Here is a 17,814-nt window from a genome sequence, read left to right as displayed (position 1 = left end):
ACCCGCCCAAAATGTCAGCGGTGCTAGGGTTGAAAAACCCTGGGTTAAATGGATGGTAGAAACATTGGACAAGTGAGTTGTTTTTTGAACCACAGCCAGGGGTGAACCTGAGGAGGGGTGGTGAAGGATTAAAGAAGACAGACAAGAGAATGCAGTTGGCGCCATGTAGGATCGCTGTGCCTGGATGAGGAAACAGTGACCCAGCCTGTAAGCCCAAGCTTTATTTTATAGTCAGATCACACAAAGCAAAACAAGGGGAATGGTCAACATGTTTACAATGTTCTTGCGAGTTTCAAATCTATTTCGTTACTCAAGCCTTGTTTTGGCAGCACTTGCTGCACCTCCTACAGCCAATTAGCTACCTAGGAATAAGGGGGGACTATAAGGTCAAGCTTAATTGTGCTAGGAGGGCTCTGTCCTCCAAGCTGGGACTTGTATGTGGCTCTGCCACAGGTCAGTCTGAGGCTTGACCCTATAGCCACTCCCTACAGTTTTTAAGATATTAATCAGTTTAGTTACCATGGTTAACCAGTATGCCGATATAAACTGTGTGAACAGTTTATCCAGGGAATGACTTGTCCTTTTTTTGATAGTTTGTTCTTTTGCTTTTTAAGATTGCCGAGAGGGTGAAGCTATCCAAGACCAGGTCTGAATCTTCATCGTCTGATCGGCCCGTCCTGGGCTCAGAAATCAGCAGCATCGGGGTGAGTGTCCATGAGAAGCAAGGCCAGAACATTCCCAATAGAGCTACACAGACAATGGTTTAGAGATCATGGAGGAACTTCCAAAGTTCATTTCCAGTGAACCAGTTAATTATAATAATAAATTACGATTTCCTCCCAGAGTAGGATTAAAATACACAGTGGTTTCCACATGGTGAATTACTTCTTCAGCTTTAAGGGAGACTTTTTTTCTCAACTTGAAACTGTTCAGAAAGAAATGATTTAAGTCTAGTTGCTGGTGATGTATGTGAAAGTCTGGAACTGTTCGCTTTCTATCAGCCTGCTCCCCAGACACTGAGCCAGGAAGCCCTAAAAGAACTTCACCTTTTGCACATCCCCTTGAAAGGCAGTGCCCTCTCCAGTGGGGACAAACGCTGCCTTTGAAGTGAAGCCCAGTGCTCTGACAGACCAGGACCCTCTAGCCCAGCCCCAGAGTGCTCATTTGTAGAACCTGCCAGCCCCCAGGGCTAGGCTGATGGATGGTGGAAAGGCAGGGGTTCAGGTTCCCTGAGGAATACCTTTTAGGATTGGGGATAAAGTTAGGAGAGCCAGCTGTTAGATCCTCAGGGGTGGAGAGAGTCTGAATAGCACTTTTAAGGCCCTAATTTAGAATTCTACGCTGAGCAAAATTTGCATGCATCCAGATTCCATGCCAAATTTAAATTGTGAAATTAAAGGAGTCGGCCACTCTCCGTGGCTATAGCAGCCAGGGACAAGGGCCTGGAGTGGCAGGGGTTAAGGAAGGGGGAAGGGACTCCACACTCTGCTTAGTATCCAAAACGTGAAGGACTCTCAGGGGGCATTATCCCCGCAGCAAGCATGTGAAGGATGCAGCTGTGTTTTGGTCCTGTATCTGTATTGCTTTCACTGCACGTAGTTAGCTTTCTGCACTAGAATCATATACTAACTGAGAAAGATCAGGGTAGCCATCTCCTGGGGCCTGATCCTCAGGAATAAAAGCTTTAAATAGTTTTGCATGCAAAGCAGGCCTGGGGATCAGGGTTCCTGAAGCGACACTGTACCAACGGGGATTCATGCTCACCTGTACAGGTATCCAGCAGCGTGGCGGAACACCTGGCCCACTCTCTTCAGGACTGCTCCAACATCCAGGAGATCTTCCAAACTCTCTACTCACATGGATCTGCCATCTCCGAAAGCAAAATTAGAGAGTTTGAGGTGGAAACGGAACGGTTGAACAGGTAAAGGGCAACCTGTATACTTGCGTGGTGGTGGGAGCTGCCCCTTTGCAAAGATCGATTGAAGTGGCCTTGTGTATTGTGGTGCTGTGATGCTGTCAGGCTGGTGGGTGGGAGTTCTACCACCTTGCTCCTCAAAGGAGCGCTTACAGAGAGCAGACAGGGCTGACTTTACAGGTGGGAGACCTGAGACTCAAATGTGTGGGGCCTCGTACTCAGAAGGACCCCACACTTGCTTTACTGCTCTGCTCTCACTGTTTTAAATTATATATATATATATATATACACACACACACACACACACACACACACACACACACATACATACTAGAGGCCCAGTGCGTGAAATTTGTGCACTGGCGGGGGGGGGGGGGGGCGGGAGGGTGTCCCTCAGCCCAGCCTGCACCCTCTCCAATCTAGGACCCCTCGGGTGATGTCTGACTGCCAGTTAAGGCCCAATCAGGCCTAAACTGGCAGTCAGACATCCCTCTCACAATTCGGGGCTCCTGGCTCCCAACTGCTCACCTGCTGCCTGCCTGATTGTCCCTAACCACTTTTGCCTGCCAGCCTGATCTCCCCCTAACCACTCCCCTGCTGGCCTGATCAATGCCTAACTGCTCCCTGCCAGCCTGATTACCCCTAACTGCCCTCCCCTGCCGGCCCGATCGCCCTCAACTGCCCTCCCTCCCCTGCAGGCCTGGTCACTTCCAACTGCTCTCCCCTGCTGGCCATCTTATGGCAGCCATCTTGTGATGACATGGGGGCAGCCATCTTGTGCGAGGGTGTGACAGTCAATTTGCATATTACCTCTTTATTATATAGGACTAGAGCAGTGGTTCTCAACCTGTGGGTCACGACCCCTTTGGCAGTCAAATGACCCTTTCACAGGGGTCACCTAAGACCATCCTGCATATCAGATATTTACATGACGATTCATAACAGTAGCAACATTACAGTTGTGAAGTAGCAACGAAAATAATTTTATGTTTGGGTCACAACATGAGGAACTGTATTTAAAGGGCCAGAGGTTGAGAACCACTGGACTAGAGGCTCAGTGCACAAATTCATGCACGGGTGTGGGCCAACTAGCCTGGCCCCAATTGGCGGATCAGGGCCAGGCCTGTTGGGCAAAGATGGCATGAGGTTGGCTGGCCGGCCCGCCCCAATTAGGGCCGGGCCAGCTGTGGGGAGGGGCTGCAGGCGATTGGCTGGCAGGCCCCACCCCTGATTGGGATTGGGGGGGTTGATTGGGGGCAGAGCCAGCCGTGGGGAGGGACTGTGGGTGGTGAGCCAGCTGGCCCCACCCCCAAATGGGGGGCTGATTGGGTGTCAGCAGCTGGGGGAGGCGCTGTGGGAGGTTGGCCGGCCCGTCCCACCCCCGAATCGTCTGGTTCACTGGCCGCAGTGGACATCATAGTGACCGGTCGTTCTGGTCATTACGGCGTTCTGATCACTGGCTTTTTATATATATAGATTTTTTTATTGATTTCAGAGAGGAAGGGAGAGAGAGAGAGAGAGAAACATCAATGATGAGAGAGAATCATTGATTGGCTGTCCCTGCACTCCCCACAGTGGGGATCAAGCTCACAACCTGGGCATGTGCCTTGACCAGGAATAAAATCATGACCTCCTGGGTCATAGGTTGATGCTTAATCACTGAGCCATGCCTCCTGGGCTGTTTTAAATTTTTAATTTATGAACGAGGGGCCAGCCTTTTCATTTGGCACTGTCCATTGGAAATTATGTTGTAATTCCCGGAGCATTTCATTCAGGATGACAAGTAGGTCAGAATGACAACATGGCTACCAAGCATGCAGGCCTGTGCTGCCGAGAACCACAGAGAAAGTTCTGGAATGTTGAGTCAGCATCCCAGAGGCACCAGGAGCCAGCCATGGCAATCTGATAGAGGCACTCCTGCGGTTAGCAGGGTGTGCTGGCCTAACCTCCCTGCTCTAACTGAGGGTTGCCTAATTTTACTTATGGTTTTTGCAAATGTGCACAACCCTCAGTACGTATATTCTATCTTACTTAGAACAGTTTACCATGTTCCTAATTTTATGGATTCCTCCCAAGTCTCACGACAGAGGTAGTTTGAGTTTGCTCTCCTGCCTCTGGGCAAAGACTGGCTCATGTGTCCTTTCAGCAAAGAGACAGAGCTGCTAAAAAAAAAAAAGCAAAGGACCAGAGCCAGACCATGGTAACCACACTGACTCAGAGTCGGTCCCGGGTGGCAGAATGGTCTGTTGAGTCTCACCCGAGTGTGATAAGGCTGCCTCGACCCCCCCAATCTTCAGTGGGAGGGCACAGTAAGAACTGGAAAGGCTTATGAGCTAACCAGGAAGAAATGCGCAGGCCCTTCCCATCCACCGTTGTTTAATACCATTCCCCTTGCGCGTGGCAAACCTGAATAAATTGAATTACTGTGTTAGTCCTCCCTGACTTGAAGCTGTTTAATATAGTGCTTGGGAACGAAGGAGATGTGGCAAATCTAGGTCATTTTAAATCTTGAAATTAAATGGTTTCCGTATTAAATCCAAAATACTAAGAGTGGCAGTCCTGGCGATTACCTTGTAGCAGGAAAGAAGCAGCCCTCTTCGTACCCCAGGCCCGGGGGCGCTTAAAAATGGAAGCAGATGTGCCCTTTGCAATTTAATGAAGTCAGCTGCCTCAGGGGCCCTGTTTTTAGTGAGGATCTCCTCTCCTCAGAGTCTGGGATTTAACAAGCCTGCTTTGTAGTTGAACTTGAAGGAGGCTCCTTTCTCTTCAATGATGTGCACCTAGAAGACACCACAGAAGGAGGGAATATTTGGTGCTGTAGCTCACATTGTCGTGGTGGTAACAGTTTACAAGGGGCTCTCACAGACAACCACTTAAACCATCACCGTGGGAGGCGCAAGAGTCCCATTTTGCAAATGAGAAAACACAGGCTTCCAGGATGAGTGACCCGCCCCAGTCCAGAGCTACGAATTAGCCTCGTCAGAAACCCAAGCCCTGCCCTTTGACCTTACCTCCATGGCCCTCTCTCAGTCATAGCTGCAGCTATAACATGGGAGTTCTTAAAAAATAATCTAACAGTAGGCCCTCACGCCTGTTATTTAGCTACGTATGGCAACGTTGGAGGCCCCTTACGCTCCAAACAATGACAGCCTTTAACTTTGTGTGTGTTGGGAGGGGATGGGGGGGGAGTCATGCTCCTCAAAAGTGCTTCCTCATTTAACCTACTATGTGCTAAGCTACATGGCAGGCAAAAGGAAGTAAAACAGACACGGTCCCTGCGGTGACGGAGCTTATATTCTGTTAGGGAGCTAGACAAAACGCAAAGGAATAGGATCATAAGAAGCTCCGAGTCACCAGGACCCTGTGGTAGAATGACAGGGAGAATTGATTTTTGAGAAGTGGCCAGGGAAGGCATCTCGGAAGAGGAAATGTTTAAGTTGAGATTTTAAGAGGAAAAAGGAGCACCCATGTAGCAAAGTAAGAAGTGTCTTATGCGCCAACTTAATCATGCTCACTCGAGGTTGGCATGAAGTAGGAAATGTCCAGAGGCCAATGGAACTAAAATAGAGTAAGTGAGAGGAGGAGTTACGTGAGAGAAGGGGGCAGAATAGGCAGGGCTGGGTGGGATATGGATTTTGAGGCCAAGGACAAAGTATACTCTTTATTCTAAGTGTCAGTGAACACCGTTTGAGGGTGTTAAGTAGGGAGGGGGGAACAGATCTGATCTAAATTTTGAAGGATCACTCGGGTGTAAGGAATGGAAAGGGTGGGGCCAGAGCAGAAGCAGAGAGAGTCTACAGTGGGCCCGCATGGCCAAAACGGAGAGGATGTGAAGGGGCAGGGGCAGGATATGTTTACTGGTAAAATCAAGGGAAACTGTATCTGGTTTAGATCTGGATCTGAGAGAAAGGAATGATCTCAAAGATCCTCAGGTAGCTCACCTGTGTGGTTGGGTAGATGATGGAGGCATTGACTGAGTTGAGGGAAGACAAGGTTTGGGGAAAATCAAGAGTCCTACTTGGGAGTGTTAAATCTGAGGTGTCCCTGTGACAACCAAATGGAAAAATCAGTAAACGGAAGAGAGGTCTGGGCTGGGGAAATGTGGGAGCCATGGGAATATAAATGCCTGTTAAAGCCATCGGACTGGGTAACAGCACCCCCAGGGGGACAGTGTTGACAGAGGAGGGGGTCAGGGACTGAGTCCTGAGGAAATGCCAACACTCACGGCTTTTATAGACAACAGGAGCCAGCAAAGGAGACAGAAGAAATAGCCTTTAAGGCAGGAGGAAAACCCGCAGAGATCTGTCATGGCCCAAGCGAAGGAGAACATTTTAAGAGGAAGGAGTGGCCCATTCACGGGGTGTTCCCTGAGAAGGCCTCTAAGACGGCTTTGGCCACACAGAGGTCTGGGAGCTGGAAAACAGTTTCCTCTGATTCGTGGGGACCAAATGTATGCAGAAGCAAGCTGGAAGGTAATGAGAAAGTAGGGACTGTGTCAGGGACTGTGGACAAGGATAGAAAAGTATGTTGTAACACCTTACATCAAACTGACCTTGGAGCTGCCTACGCCTCAGGTTGTCTTAGCGTTCCCTAGGCATCTCCCATGTGGGTGAGTCTGTGTTCTGTGCTCAGATATGTGGTTGTAAGACTGATTCTCAAGCCTTTTAACATGGCAAGAGTCACTTGCATTTTGAGTGTCTCTGTAAGACTTGGTGGTCAGAGCACTACAAAAGGTGTGTCCCGGGGAAAAGAATCCTTGTACCTAGAGGGTGGGTGTCCTGGGACAGAAAACGGAGGAGCTGAAGGCTGGTGCTTTTCTGATTTTGCCATAAGCTCATCTGCTCCGAATGTGTAGTTCCGATTCCTGTAGAGCCCAGTGTCCCCACTGCTTGTCCTGCTGGGAGTTAGCAGCTGCAGGTTGTCGACCTGGAAGGAGCGGTGGACACACCCCGCAGTTCCTGGTCCTCTTCCCGTTGAGGCCTGCAGGGCGGTTTCTCTCTCTCGCTAACTCACCTTTGCTTCTGCTCTGTAGCTAGCAGTTCAGAGCACAGGCTCTGGGGTCAAACTGCCTGGTTCAGACGCCAGGACAAGGTGCTTGACTTTTCTGTGCCTCCACGTCCTCCTCTGAGAAATGGAGATAACAATACTTAATTCAAAGGGCGACGGAGAGGGTTACTGAGCGCGTGGTCGCTATCACTAGGATGCTGTTGGCCGTCTGTCCTCGCGGAAAGTGGTTTATTGAAGTAGATAAGTGAAGTGAGGCCACGCAGCCAGCTCCTTTCCCTGGCACATGGTCGAAGGCTGGGTGGGCAGTAACTGGGCGCTTCTTCTTATTTCTAATTCGCACAGTGACCCTTTTACCTACAGTCACTTCCTTTATTTGTTCCATGCCAGTTACATTTGCTAACACTCCTGACGGACTCACACCCTAACCTGCATTTCCAGCCTGAGGCCAGATTAGACGACTGAAATCTTGGCAAATGAATTGTGATCCTCGTGTGAGATTGTGAAAGAGGTTTTTCTTCCTTTGTAGCCGCATTGAACACCTCAAATCCCAAAATGACCTCCTGACCATGACCCTGGAAGAATGCAAAAGCAACGCGGAGAGGATGAGCATGCTGGTGGGCAAATACGAGTCCAACGCCACAGCTCTGCGGCTGGCCCTGCAGTACAGGTGGGACGCGAGGGGCGGGCCGCTGTCACCAGAAAGGCATCGCAGTGACCTTCTGCAGACAGTGGAAGGCAGGCTTTTAGAGGACATCCTGGGGGGCTGGACCAGCAAACACTCGTGTGATACATATTGAAAATCAATGAGCACCCTGTCGCCATTAAGGAAACAAGAGTAATGGGTATGGTGTTAGTAAAGAAGTATGCGTCTGCCAGCACATTCAACTAAAGTGTTATTTCACTCAAGTAACGTCAATCAAAATATCAATCTTTGCATTACATATTCATTTGTTCTTTTCAGTATATATTCATAGTCATACATATTTTACGTTGTTGTAAATCTAGTGCATTCCATTTTTTCAGCGTGTTACAGTTGCGTAATGTTGCTTAGGAGTCTCCATGCACTTTGGCTGGATCCCCTGCATCAGGTTTATAGATTGTTTTTTTATTTACCCACTTTTCTGAAAGACTTGTGCAGGCTTTGACATTGAAAATAATTCTATGGTGAACAATTTAAAGCAGATAATATCGTCATTCTATTTAACATTTTCCTGGGGATAAAATACCTGAAGCAGGAATTGTAGGTCAAAGGATAAGAATATTTTCATGGCTCCTCAGGCGAGCCGCCCGTTTTTCCCATAAAAACAAGCCAGTCTGAGTAACTATGATGCATTCGCTGATGAACAAGTAGCGTATGAATGTACCACCTCTTTTAAGCCTCATCATCTTTGGAATTTATCTACTTTGAAATGACTGCTTTTTAGTAGCTACCAAGGTATGCCTATGACTGTCTTCATAGGTTTATGTTATTAGTGTCACCACCTACGCATGCTTGCCAGGTTCCCAGCGTAGTGATTGTATCTTCCTCTTGGCATCCTTTAAAAAGCACAATATTGTTTTAAGAAACTGTTTCTTCAGGAAACAAAATCAAACCAAAATATACAAGAGAGCAGGCGCGCTTGCTCACAGGCACACCAGAGCAAACAGGTAGCCCAGTGTGGCTAACGCCGAACCAGGCTGCTCCGCACCCCAGGCTGCCTTCCATCCCCGCGTCTCTACCCTGGGAGGGGGCGCTGCCAGCACCCAGGGCTCCTGATGGGGGCCCTTTTCCTAATCTCAGTGAAGGAAGATGAAAGGAAAGGCAATCAAAAAACAGATGGTCTGTTGAGTTAAGCAATATTTCCCCTACTCAGTGGGAAGACGCTGGTCAGTTATTTGCTTAGGGGTGGGTTTTCACGGGCATCTTGTCCCAGACCACTCGGCACTATGCACGTGGATATGGCTCCCTGTGGCTCCGTGTGGGTCACCCGGGGTCACCAGCAGCAATGAGAAGGGGTCACTTTTTGAACTTGGCTTTTATATAGAGAGATTATTATGTCACAGTTTTTAGGGTCAAGAATCTGGGAGTGATTTAGCTGGGTGGTTCTGATTCAGGGTCTTTTAAGAGGTCCTGGGAGCCGTCCACCTGGTACAGTGTGGAACTGGACTAAACGGGTGTGGACACCCGCGTAGGGTTGGATTACCTTTCCCTTTTGGTGGATCACCCGAAGGGCAGCCACCTTGCCTCTCCCACATGGATTGTTTCTTCTGTTTTTCTGGATCCTGGTTTAAAGTTAGAAGGCAGAGGCACAGCATAGCAGGGCACGCCGGGGCTCTGTCCAGGGTGTTTCCTCGCTGACAGGACGTGGGGCTGGAGCCGGCAGGAACAGCGCTGCGGCGAAGGGGCTGCGACCACGCCCAGCCCGAGCTGAGATGCCTGTGCTCTGTTTCAGCGAGCAGTGCATAGAAGCCTACGAACTCCTCCTGGCGCTGGCCGAGAGCGAGCAGAGCCTCATCCTGGGGCAGTTCCGGGCGGCAGGCGTGGGGTCCTCCCCTGGTGAGTGTGGCCCGACCCCTGTCCCTCTCCCTCATCACCACCCCCCCCCCCCCGCCTCTTCTGCCCCACTGCCCCTGTCTCGGCTGCTGGCAGTGGAACAACTCCCCCCCCCGCCCCCCCCCCCCACACACACACACACACGCACACAAAACGTGAAATTCGCTTGTCAAGTGTGTTTTTCGGTTTTTTTCCTCATGACTGAGTGAGTCGGTTGTTTATGTTGAATGCAGCAAGAACTGGAGTGGAAACAGAATTACAGACAAGTTAAAACAAACAAGCCCTCTTAGGAAACACATTCTCCCGGCTGACAGTAGGACCAGATGGAGCGGGAGGCCCAGGTTCGCGATGAAAGGGCCCGGCTTCTCCACAGCTTCTCTGTGGTGCTGGGCGCTGAGGGCCCGTCGCTGCCTGCGCCGCCTTTGCCCGTCTCGCGGCTGTGTTGGCTGTGCTCTTTCTCCGGTTTGTCCCCCCGGGGAGGCTGAGGCTCGCGTTCCCTCCACCTGCCTCCAAGTGCCTGTGAGCACAGCGGATGCGGTTCCCCACCCTGCTCGCGCCACGCACAGAACGCTGACCCCGGCCCTGCCCCAGGTGGAGCACAGGTGGATGCCCACCTCCCCTCCTGCCCCAGGGGCCTGGGTCCTGTCGGCCTGATCGGCCGCTCCAGGCCTGCACTGCGCCCACTTCTGTCCCCATTTTGAGTCACTAGACCAGTGATTCTCAACCTTGGCTGCACATTAGAACCACCTGGGAATCTTTTTAAAATCCTGATTTCTGGGCCTCACCCTCCGGAAATGCTGTTTCTTTGTTATGGGGCGGGGCCACAGCATTAGTAACAAAGAAACAGAATTTCCGGAGGACGAGGCCCAGGTGATTCTAATGTGCAGCCCAGGTTGAGGACCCCTGCCCTCGAAGGAGCATTAATTGGAAAAGACAAGCGTGGCATCCTAATTAGCAGCATCGGCTGAAGCCTCACCTGACCGCAGCCTCGTCCTTGTAATCAGGTGAGGCGTCGGCAGTAGAACTGGTGCGTGGGAAGCAGGAGAGATCGGGAAAGGGGTTCCCTCTGCAGCACCGAGGCTGGGGCCCACACTTCATAGCGGCAGCAGCGTCAGAGAAGTAACAGCAAGTAAACAGAAAGCTGAAGTGACCGGGTCACCAGCGATGGGCGGTGTGGGCAGACCCAGAGTCCCCAGACGGGGGGCCAGGAGCTGTGAGCCCATCGGGGCTTGTCCTTCCAGGACACGCCTTGCAAAGGTCACCCTCGGGGCACCTCTGGAATGAGTGTCCCCGTCCTGCCAGGTCCCCGGTGGCTGGGGTGTAGCTTTTGCACGGAACACCCACATCGTTCTCCTCCTTCCGTTTTGACATGGGCAGGAACCTGAAACCGTCTGAAGGAAAGGAAGTTTCCTGGGTATGAATTTCCTGCTTCACGTTACCCAGCACGGTGGCAGGCCTCTGTCTGCACGGGCGACCATCCTCCACTCCTCTCTCTGGTGTTGTTTTTTTTTTAATAGTATTACCATCTCAGCCCAGAAGTAGAAACTCTGCCAGCATTTCCATTAGAAACCTCATTTTTCAGGGTCTTTTAACTGAGCCATAAAACTTTATTCCTCATATTAAACAGATCCTAAAATGATCTTGGCCTGCTGTCAAGTTTTTTTTTTTTAATATATGTATTAAGAAAACCGATCAATTACTAGTAAAGGGGAAAAATCAATCATCTTATTTCCAGTTTGTGTCGGAGGAATGTTTTAAACCGTTTTGTCCTTGAACGGTACCTGTTATTAGGCTTGCATCAACTCTCCACAGTTACTTGGTAGGGGCTGGAAACATGTTATTTGTGGGAAGAAAAAAGGCACAAAGGTGGTCGGAAATGGCCCGAGGGAGGCCTGGGCACCGTACCCTGCGGACACGCGTGCCCACGTTTGCTCCCCACTCTCCATGAGGCTGAGTCCGCTCCTTTCTAGCGGTCCCCCTTCCGTCTCTGTCCATCCTGCCGGCAGTGGCAGTGGGCCTGTCATCCTGCCCTAACGAGCCACGCAGCTGCTCAGCAAAGAGGACTAGTGAGCGACCTTTCCCCAAAGTGTCCATAACTGTGGGGCTTTCTTTGTTTCTTGTTGATGGCGCGGGCACTCAGTACGTTCATTCTACAGGATTTAGACGAGTGGGTTTCAAACTGTCTAAGGGTGGAGGAGTTTCCTTGGGCCTCGGCAGTGGGCTGAGAGGGTGGGGCAGCTGAATGCATGACCCCACCCCTGCCCACTTCAGCCAGATCCACATTTACTATTTTTGTATCTTGAGCTTTGGCGTAAGATTTTGATTGAAAATATTGGGAAGACCATGGATCTAGGCTGTAGAGATAGCCAACTGGTAACTTGTTTGACCAGTACATTTGCTAATTTGTTTGTTTGTTTTTGTTGTTGTTAATCCTCACCCAAGGATATTTTCCCATTGATTTTTAGAGAGTGGAAGGCAGGAGGGTGGAGAGAGAGAGAGAGAGAGAGAGAGAGAGAGAGAGAGAGAGAGAAACATCGATATGACAGAGACACATCTATTGATTGCCTCCCGCATATGCCCCAACCAGGGCTGGGGATCGAACCTGCAATCAAGGTATGTGCCCTTGTCTGGGAATCAAACCCAAGATCCTTCAGTGAGTTGGCCGATGCTCTAACCACTGACCCATACCGGCCAGGGCAGGGCAGGTTTTGTGGTTGTTGTTTTTAAATGTTTTTATTGATTTCAGAGAGAGGAAGGGAGAAGAAAAGAGGGGCAGAAACATCAGTGATGAGAGAATCATTGATCAGCTGCTTCCTACACGCCCCTATTGGGGACTGAGCCCGAAACCCAGGCATGTGTCCTGACCAGGAATTGAACTGTAACTTCGTGGTTCATGGGTCAGTGCTCAACGTAAGCCATACCAGCCATGTTTTTCCATTGATTTTTAGAAAGAGTGGAAAGGAGGAGGAGAGACAGATAGGGAAACATCAATGTGAGAAAGACACATCGATTGGTTACCTCCCACACACGCCCTGACCAGGGCAGGGGGTTGAATTGAGCATGCAACCAAGGTACGTGCCCTTGACTGGAATTGAACCCAGGACCTTGTGTCTGTGAGCTGACGCTCTATCCCTGAGCCAAACCGGCTAGGGCAACAGTACAGTTTTTTCCTGGGCAGGGAATTCACTGGCTCCTTGCTGGTGGCCTCCACTCCTGACCTCTTGCTGCAGCCAGTTGCCTGGCTCCTGAAGGCATTTGAGCTGCCACTGACCGTGACAAAGCTGAGGGGGAGGTCGGGGTAGCACCGGTGCAGAAATTGCTGATCTCAAGTCCTCACTTTGACCATTAGGTTTGTCACCGTGGCGTACTCGAAGCTCTAACCAGAACTGTATGCTCCGGAGATATGACAGAGTTTTTCCTCTGGTTCTCCCTGCCCTCGTTCACAGGGAAGTGCCAACACAGAGGAAATGGCCCAGCAGCGGACTTGTGGCTGGGTGGGAGGAGAAGCCAGGAGCCTGGGTAATTAGAAAATCATAGCTGTCAGGGCTGGAAGCAGACCTCAGAGTGGCCAGCCCTTCATTTGTTGATGAGGACAGCGGAGCCCAGAGCAGAGGGAAGCCTTCCTAAGCCCAGCTCCTGAGTGGCAGAGCCAGGTCCGGCAGGGCCGCCCTGCTGGTTCCTCCCCACCCTGCCGTCTCGGCCCTGAGTAAAGAGGGCTGATCCCCCAGCCTTGTTCCCAGGCTTGTCGTGCCTAGGCCTGTGCTGACTACTCCATTGGCTTCTCTCAGGAGACCAGTCGGGGGATGAGAACATCACTCAGATGCTGAAGCGAGCCCACGACTGCAGGAAGACGGCGGAGAACGCAGCCAAGGCCCTGCTCATGAAGCTGGACGGCAGCTGCGGGGGTGCCTTCGCCGTGGCCGGCTGCAGCGTGCAGCCCTGGGAGAGCCTGTCCTCCAACAGCCACACCAGGTAACTGGGCTTCTGTGAGGTGGACGTGTGTCCACGTGTCATCTGCTCACTGGGCGTGGCACACAGTGTCCAGGCTCGTGGCGGGAGGGGGGGGTGGGTGGAGAGGCGTGGGTGAGGGCAGATTCTCTCCTGGCCTGCAGCCTGCTCCCTCCAAGGGGGAGTCAGAGTGGGAGGGTTAGAAAGGGCCTTCTCATTTGTGGGAACTGCAGCCCAGAGAGAAGGTGATTTGTTCAAAAAGTGGTGGGATGGCACCCGCACCGGCCTTCCTGCAGGGCTCTTTCTCTTGTTTTGTTTTGTTTTTCTGTTTTCCGTTTCTTTATAGTGATTGATTTCCCAGGAGCATTTGGGACAGCTATTTGTTGCAAATAAACCCTCATCACCTGAGGCCCAGACCCCTGCACCGTTTCTAGGCCCTGTCCTCTCCCTTCCTCCTGAGTCTCTGTCCTCCGTGAGCTCCTCCCGGGAAATAGCAGCCTCCTGGCCTCATCTCTTGTCTCAGGGGTGACGCCATCTTCGTAGCACGTGCTTAACAGATGCTCGATCATGAGCCTGAGTTCAGGTCTGTGCATCTAGAAAACTGAAGTGAGTACTTGAAACAGATGAGGAGGAGGGCAGCAGTGAGGACCTGCCATGCACAATCTGCTACACCTTTCGGATTCTTCTGGATGAGGGGTGGGGGCGTCCATGAAACTTCCGAATGAAACCTTTTCTAGTGATCTGCTCTTTGCTTGCCACCGAAGCCCTAAAAACATGAATGCCTTCCCTTTCCATACCAGCTCTCGGTCTAGGAAGTACTTTGTTAGGAATTCTTACATGATAACTAAATCTTAAAAGACAAGAGGGGTAACGTACCCCCAATTTCACAGGTGAAAAAACCTGGGCTTAGAGACATGTGACTTGCCCATATAAGGTCACAGGGCTGGTAGACCAGAGGGAAACCGGGGCTCAAACCAGGACTTCAGCACCAAGCGCATCATTGTTCCCACTCTACCAGGTTGGACCTCGTGACGGTAAAACACAGTGTTGTCCTGCCGGCGAGGCTCAGTGATTGAGCATCGACCTATGAACCAGGAGGTCACAGTTCGATTCCTGATCAGGACACGTGCCTGGGTTGTGGGCTCAATCCCTGGTCTGGGGGATTGGGTGGGGGTGCAGGAGGCAGCAAATCAATGATTCTCCCTCATCATTGGTGTTTCTGACTCTCTCCCTTTCCCTTCCTCTCTGAAATCAATAAAAATATATCTTTAAAGACACACACACAGCCCTAACCGATTTGGCTCAGTGGATAGAGCATTGGCCTGTGGACTAAAAGGTCCCAGGTTCGATTCCAATCAAGGGCATGTACCTTGGTTGCAGGCACATCCCCAGTAGGAGGTGTGCCAGAGGCAGCTGATAAATGTTTCTCTCTCATTGATGTTTCTAACTCTCTATCGCTCTCCCTTCCTCTCTGTAAAAAATCAGATATATATATATAATCACACACACACACAAAAAAAACAAACAAACAAACAAAAAAAACCCAGTGTGTACTTGCAGATTAAGTGACTAGAACCACATAAGGATAGGTTGACTCTCAAGAGCCGAAGGAGAAATACTGATGTCTCCTTGGTGCCTGAGAGCAATTCATTGTGTCCGTCTCTTTCCCACGGCAGGACACAGTCATCTGCCCAGGTGCATCCATTTACCTGTCCTGGCCCCAGTGCCTCAGGAAAGGGGACATCCCCGACGAGGCACTTGGCCAGGTGCCCACAGACACAAGAGACTCATTTTCTCTCAACTCCACCAACAATTGTCTTATTCAGTGAAGCACAGATTATAATTTATTTTTTTCTAAAAACCAGATTCTTCTGTCTGAACTCGGAAAGCAGATGATCTTCTTAATGGCTTTTCCAGATGTGTGCAATCCATAATTTCCGTGTTCATTTAGAATAGAATGTCGTTCTCATCTTGTCAGTGATCTTGCTGTTGAATTAGTGAGCATAAGAATTGGGTTGACAGGAAATGTGTGCTATTCCAGGAGCTTATAAAGCGAGTGCTACAGATTTTTGCTCACACCTCCCAAACCCAAAAATAATTTCGTTGTTTTAATCCAAATCAGAGACAAATTTGGAGTCAGGAATGGGAAGTCTCACCATTCATTTAGTGGTAATCCTGGTTTTGAAAATTTGTTAGAAATACTGGGACATAGATGAGCCTTGATTTTGAGGCAATTTTCATAAAGACACTTACTTTTAGATCACACATCTCAGCAGGTCAAGCCCCATTCAGCACACAGCCCCTTTCCAAGGGTGAGCTCACTGAAGAAAGGCCCTCACACTAGTTTCAGTCACCAGTGGGTCTTCCCATCAAAGGACAGAGGACTTCAGCTCAGATTTCACTCCGTTCTTCCTAAAAGTTCACTTTCCCACACCCACTCAAATCAGAGCAGCTCAGAGTGGATACAGAAGAACCACACACAGGGCTGTCATGTGCACCCACATTCTCAGGTCATGGCACAACTAGACTACTTTATGCTGAACATGGGCTCAAGCCACCAAGCCCTTCCATCTAATAATTCATTTTGTTTGTAAATCTTGCCATTCTAGTTCAGACATCCTCCCATGTCCAGTTTATGGAAGAAAGAAAGAAAATGGGCTCTCTGGGTTGGGGCTTTATGTGGCTTCGTTCATCCCCATTCCCCCACCGTAACCACTGGCGTAGAGAATTCCAATCAGAGTATCCATCAGCTGCTCCTCAGGGTCTCAGGAAAGAAATGCTGAGTGCCAGGCCCCGGTGCCTTGCCTGGCAGCACACGGACAGCTCCTGATGGCAAGAGGGTCATGGTTTTGGAAAGGAACAGAAGAGTAGCGACCAGCAAGGAGAATAAAACGTGGTAACTCCCGGCCAGCATGGCTCAGTGGTTGAGCGTTGACATACAAACCAGGAGGTCATGGTTTGATTCCCAGTTGGGGCATATGCCCAGGTTTGCGGGCTCAATCCCCAGTAGGGGGTGAGCAGGAGGCAACTGATCAATGATTCTCATCATTGATGCTTCTCTCTCTCTCCCTCTCCCTTCCTGAAATATATATATATATATATATATATATATATATATATATATATATTTTAAAGTGGCAGCTAGCCCATCAGTTGACTGTTGGCAGGAACCCAGGGACACTGCTGTTTTACTCTTGAAAAGAGCCCTGGCCTCATCCGAAGGTGTAATCATCTTAATGGACAGTAACTAGGTAATGTTGGTTGCCTGGAGCACTTTGTCAACATTATCACAGCAGAGAGGCAAATGGACTAAGCTGTTGGAAATGGGAATTCTTAAACTCTCCCTTTCTGTCAAGCGTCACAATTTCAGTTCATTTGGTAGAAGCACAGTCATCTATCTCAATCTACAAAAGGACATGTGCCTAAGACAGAATAAGCCCAGCAAGTCTCTTGCCGAGACTAGAATTGAGTCCCTTTTGTCCCCTATCAGGTGGGGACCATGGTGTGAGAATGGGGATTGCAGCCTTGTGGTGAGCCCTGGGCACTGCCAAGGAGCCAGGATGCCGCCTGGCTGACCACCCTGGGCAAATCCCGAAACTGGAATGGAGGCCAGTGGAGCTCAGGATGCCCAGCCCTCGCCCTCTAAGCTCGTCTTGATTAAGATAAAGGCTCCTTGGGGACGGGAATCATGGCCACTGAAAGGATGAAAGGACTGAAACAGCCACCCAGTTAGGACAGGCCCGTGCCACCATCAGTAGCAAGCTGCAGGGAGTAAGAGTCAGACCAGACCCGGCTGCTGTAACCATCACCTTTCCGTGTCTCTGAAAAACATCTAAGTCTCAGAAGAGTTCATTGGAAGCTGTGGAGTTCACGCTTGCAGGTGTTTGGAAATCCTAAAGTCCCGCTCAGACCCATTCCCCACCACGTCCGGCTCAGACACCTGCTCAGTCACTTATCTGTTAGGTCCTATGAAAACTAGGCAGAGACCTGAAATGTGCTTTTTTTTTTAAAGACCTGACTTCCTGATTTCAAAAGAATTAAATGCTCATTGTAAAAAATAAAACCAGGCATTACATAAAATTCTCCATGCAAGGACCCTCACTGGAAAGGATACTGCAGACAGTTTGGGGTATATGCCCACAGATGGTCCATTTTTTTTTTTAGTTAAGACCCTTAGTTGCTGGTGACAGAAAGGACTGAAATAGCTTGAACAAAAGGGGATCTTGCTGGAAGGATAACGGATCTCCACACAGGAGCCGCATCCCGGGGTGAAGGCAGAGAGGCCCTGGGCACAGCCAGGCCAGCCCACACCCAGCCTGCCCGGCCCCCTTCGCGGGCTCCCCAAAGGGCAGGAAACCAGCACACCGCCTGCCTTTGTGCACGAGGCTGACTGGTTTCACTGGTGTGAAAG

General features: G+C 50.2%; 1 protein-coding gene across 2 annotated transcripts in view; it reads left to right on the top strand.

Annotated features, from left to right (window-relative positions):
* Positions 1–17,814, top strand: part of MCC (MCC regulator of WNT signaling pathway) — a gene marked incomplete at both ends in the record, with an annotated part of 360,779 nt that overhangs the window by 322,037 nt on the left and 20,928 nt on the right. For both annotated transcript variants that reach the window (XM_081088810.1, XM_081088811.1), the window contains 5 exons: positions 615–704; positions 1,773–1,921; positions 7,449–7,589; positions 9,355–9,458; positions 13,244–13,427. In XM_081088810.1, coding sequence (XP_080944936.1) covers positions 615–704; positions 1,773–1,921; positions 7,449–7,589; positions 9,355–9,458; positions 13,244–13,427 — 668 coding nt within the window. The remainder of the gene's footprint in view (positions 1–614; positions 705–1,772; positions 1,922–7,448; positions 7,590–9,354; positions 9,459–13,243; positions 13,428–17,814) is intronic.

Source organism: Myotis nattereri (assembly GCF_964212035.1).
Source record: "Myotis nattereri genome assembly, chromosome: 4".
NCBI classification, from domain to species: Eukaryota; Metazoa; Chordata; class Mammalia; order Chiroptera; family Vespertilionidae; genus Myotis; species Myotis nattereri.
This window is presented reverse-complemented; position numbering and strand designations above follow the sequence as displayed.